The 4,124-nt window shown below is 41.4% G+C and overlaps 1 protein-coding gene across 5 annotated transcripts in view; it reads left to right on the top strand.

The window, feature by feature from the left end:
- CPAP (centrosome assembly and centriole elongation protein) overlaps positions 1-4,124 on the top strand; it is a 56,475-nt gene that overhangs the window by 35,275 nt on the left and 17,076 nt on the right. For all 5 annotated transcript variants that reach the window (XM_028497411.2, XM_028497410.2, XM_055089401.1 and 2 more), the window contains one exon: positions 997-1,162. In XM_028497411.2, coding sequence (XP_028353212.1) covers positions 997-1,162 — 166 coding nt within the window. The remainder of the gene's footprint in view (positions 1-996; positions 1,163-4,124) is intronic.

Raw genomic sequence — 4,124 nt, 5'->3', positions numbered from 1 at the left:
GGACGCGCAGTCTCAGCGGCCATGGCTCACGGGCCCAACCGCTCTGCGGCACGTGGGATCTTCCCGGACCGGGGCACGAACCCGCGTCCCCTGCATCGGCAGGCGGACTCTCAACCACTGCGCCACCAGGGAAGCCCCCACAAAAGCACTTTTGTCTGTGGATGGCATTTGTGTGGAAGGATGTGAGCCAGGGACCTCTTGTTCCACAGTCTTGCTGTCGTTGCTGTCCCTGTGCTCTTTACACAGCATCCAGAAGGAGCCCGGGTCCTGACAGTTCCTCTGACCCACGTGCTCCTAAGCTAAATACCAGGGTCTTCACAGTGGTCCACAGACCCTAATTAATCACCCCGCCTCCCGCACCCCCCTCCCCTGCTTTTTTTCTGACGTTTTCTCCTACTGTTCTGTCTCTTTAGCCACACTGGCCTCCTGCCTGTTCTTTGAACACATCAGGCATGTTCCTATCTCAGGGCTTTTGCCTGTGGTGTTCCCTCTGCCTGAACTGTTTTGTCCAGATACCTCCATGGCTGTTCTCTCATGTCCCTCAGGTTTTACCTCAAATACTGCCTCAGCAAGATGACTCCGTCCATAATTTCAGGCTCCTAACCTCCATGTTTCCTAACCTCATTCCTTGGTTTATTCTTCTTAACATTTCCAGTGTTCCATATATTTTACTTGTTAATCTTGTTTATTGTCATCTGTCGCTCCCACTAGAATGTAAGAAGCTTCGTAGGAGTAAGGATGTTTATTTTTTTCACTGTGGTTTCTCCAGTACGTAGTGTAGTACTTGAATCATAGTAGGTATGCAGTGAATGCTTGTTGAGTAGTGCTTTCCTGAGTTAATTGACCGTTATTTCACTACTGTGAGTTGAAGATGGATTCGCCAAAACTAGCAGCTCCTCAATTCCAGGTTGTCACCGGTGTTCCATTTTGGTACCACATGTGGATTACTGTATTGAGGTGGTCTCCTGAGATTATAACGTGGTTTGGTTGTTTTAGGAAAGAAATTGCTGACTTTGAACAACAGAAAGCAAAAGAATTGGCTCGAATAGAGGAGTTTAAAAAGGAGGAAATGAGGAAATTACAAAAGGAACGCAAAGTTTTTGAAAAGTATTCTACAGTTGCGAGAAGTTTTCCGGATAAAAAAGAACGTGAAGAAATACAAGTATGTCGGTTCTTTACATTATACTCATATAAGTTAGTAAAGATGACAGTGTGGTAAGAATCTTAGAATTATTTGATGTGTCAAAGAGAAATTGGGTATCAGTTTATTAATCATCCATTGACTCAACAAATAATCTGAGACATTAGGAACATCTTTTGTAGTCTTGACTTTCTTTTTTGTTTTTTCAATTTTTTTTGGCCGTGCCATGTGGCATGTAGGATCTTAGTTCCCCGATCAGGGATTGAACCCGTGCCCCCTGCATTGGAAGCACGGAGTCTTAACCACTGGACCACCAGGGAAGTCCTGTAGTCTTTTAAAGAGTAAAATACATCAGTTCTTTTCTTACTGAAGGCTTCTCCAGAAAATGCTCCGATAATGACATGGATGTACTAACAAGCCAGGAGTCGGAGATTCACCAGTGGAATGTGTTAATTTGTTTGACCCACCACACATTGTTAGTTCTGTTCATTTATGATAATTTACTTCTTGTATACTAACTAGTGTTTAACTCTAAAACTTGTAAACTGATAAGCTAAATCATCAGTCCTATTCATTTCAAAGTTAGAAATGGACAGGATCAGAGGAAAGTAGTAGTTAAAAAGAGCTAATGCATTTCTAGCTAAAACTAGAAACCTTCTAGGAAAAAATGTAGGTGAATATATTTGCAACAGTGGCATCTGCAGAGGTTTCCAAGAGAAGACACAAAGAACTAAGTGTAAAAGAAAAAGTGGATGTATTGAATTTCATCAAAAGTAAAGCTTCAGTTTACCAAAAGAAAAATTTTAAATGGCTTTGTTATTTATAACATAAAATACAAACTCATCTTCCACTTTGATATTTTAAATAGTAGTTTTTTTGAGTCCCGTCCTTCACTTCCTTCCTTTCATATATAGTGCTTCCTCCTTGATTAGTCTTAGTACACACCTGTGGCTTAAGTTACCACATGCCGTGTCTATTAGGGTCTTTAATTCTATTTATTTCTGTAGGCAGAAACGTGCCATTATGTTTTGGTTCATGCTTGGTTTATTATATCTAATATGTTAGACTTTAACAATCTATTAAAGTTTTTATTTCAAAAGGTAATATATTCCTATTCAAAAGGTACAAAAAGATGTGCTGTGAAACCTCTCCCTCTCACCCTTGCCCTGGCACCTGATTTACCTCTCTTTTGAGGTATCCGGCGTTACCAATCTTTTTTATCTTTTCAGAGAAATTCTAAGCAAATACATATGTATATTCCCAATTAAAAAAAAACAAAAAACAAATTAATGGTAGTATACTAAAATCATTTTACGTCTTAACGTAAAGAGCATTCTCCTTTATTTTACCATTGAAAATAAATGCATTATAAAAGCTGCATTATATGGAAGTGCCATAATTTACCTAACCAAGCATTTATGTTATGTCTGCTCTTTTTCTGTATATAAGAAGTGCTCTCCTGAATAACGCTGTACATACCTTCCCTCTCACAGTCGTTCTGCATAGTCATTTAACATGTGGTTATTGAGTACAGCCTGTATAGCAGGCATGTACTGGGAATGAAGTAGTGAACAAAATAAATTCATGCTTACCTGTTTGTAGCTTATGTACGCAAGCATATCTGTGGGATAAAGTCCTGCAAATGAAATTTCTAGGTTAAAAGATATGTACTTAGTAGATATTGCCAGATTATCCCTCCATAAATATCACGACAATTTTTTTTTTTTGGCTGCATTGGGTCTTTGCTGCTGCACGCGGGCTTTCTCTAGTTGTGGCGAGTGGGGGCTACTTTTCGTTGTGGTGCGTGGGCTTCTCATTGTGGTGGCTTCTCTAGCTGCGGAGCACAGGCTCTAGGCACGCGGGCTTCAGTAGTTGCAGCACGTGGGCTCAGTAGTTGTGGCTCACGGGCTTAGTTGCTCTGCGGCATGTGGGATCTTCCCGGACCAGGGCTTGACCTGTGTCCCCAGCATTGGGAGACGGATTCTTAACCACTGCGTCACCAGGGAAGTCCCTGTCATGCCAATTTAAAATTCTACTAGCAATTTTAAGAGTGTTTTTTGCTCTTTGCCTGAAAGGTAAAAGATTAAAATTCGTGTTAAATTTAACTGAATTTCTTTTCTCTTTCCCTCTCTCCTTAACCCTCTCCGTTGGGTCTTAGTTGTGACATGCGGCATCTTTTGTTGTGGCTCACAGTGTCTACATTGTGGTGCACGGGCTTCTCTCTAGTTGTGGCGCGTGGGCTCTGGAGAGTGCGGTCTTAGTTGCCCCCACAGCATGTGGGATCTTAGTTCCCCGACCAGGGATCGAACCCACATCCCCTGCATTGGAAGGCAGATTCTTTTTTTTTTTAAATTTTAAAAATTAAAAAAAAATTATTTATTTTATTTATTTATTTTTGGCTGCATTGGGTCTTCTTTGCTGTGTGTGGGCTTTCTCTAGTTGTGGCAAGCGGGGGCTACTCTTCATTGAGGTGTGCAGGTTTCTCATTGCGGTGGCTTCTCTTGTTGCAGAGCATGGGCTCTAGGCGTGTGGGTTTCAGTAGTTGTGGCATGTGGGCTCAATAGTTGTGGCGCACAGGCTTAGTTGCTCCGCAGCATGTGGGATCTCCCCGGACCAAAGCTTGAACCTGTGTCCCCTGCACTGGCAGGCAGATTCTTAACCACTGCCACCAAGGAAGCCCTGGAAGGCATATATATTTTTTTAATTTTTGAATTTTATTTTATTTATTTTTTTATACAACAGGTTCTTATTAGTCATCAATTTTATACACATCAGTGTATACATATCAATCCCAATTGCCCAATTCAGCACACCACCATCCCCACCCCACCGTGGTTTTCCCTCCTTGGTGTCCATACGTTTGTTCTCTACATCTGTGTCTCAAATTCTGCCCTGCAAACCAGCTCATCTGTACCATTTTTCTAGGTTCCACATACATGCATTAATATACGATATTTGTTTTTCTCTTTCTGACTTACTTCAC

The sequence above is a fragment of the Physeter macrocephalus genome, chromosome 13 (genome assembly GCF_002837175.3).
Source record: "Physeter macrocephalus isolate SW-GA chromosome 13, ASM283717v5, whole genome shotgun sequence".
Classification (NCBI taxonomy): Eukaryota; Metazoa; Chordata; class Mammalia; order Artiodactyla; family Physeteridae; genus Physeter; species Physeter macrocephalus.
Note: the sequence above shows the minus strand (reverse complement) of the source record. Positions and strands in the feature narration are given on the sequence as shown.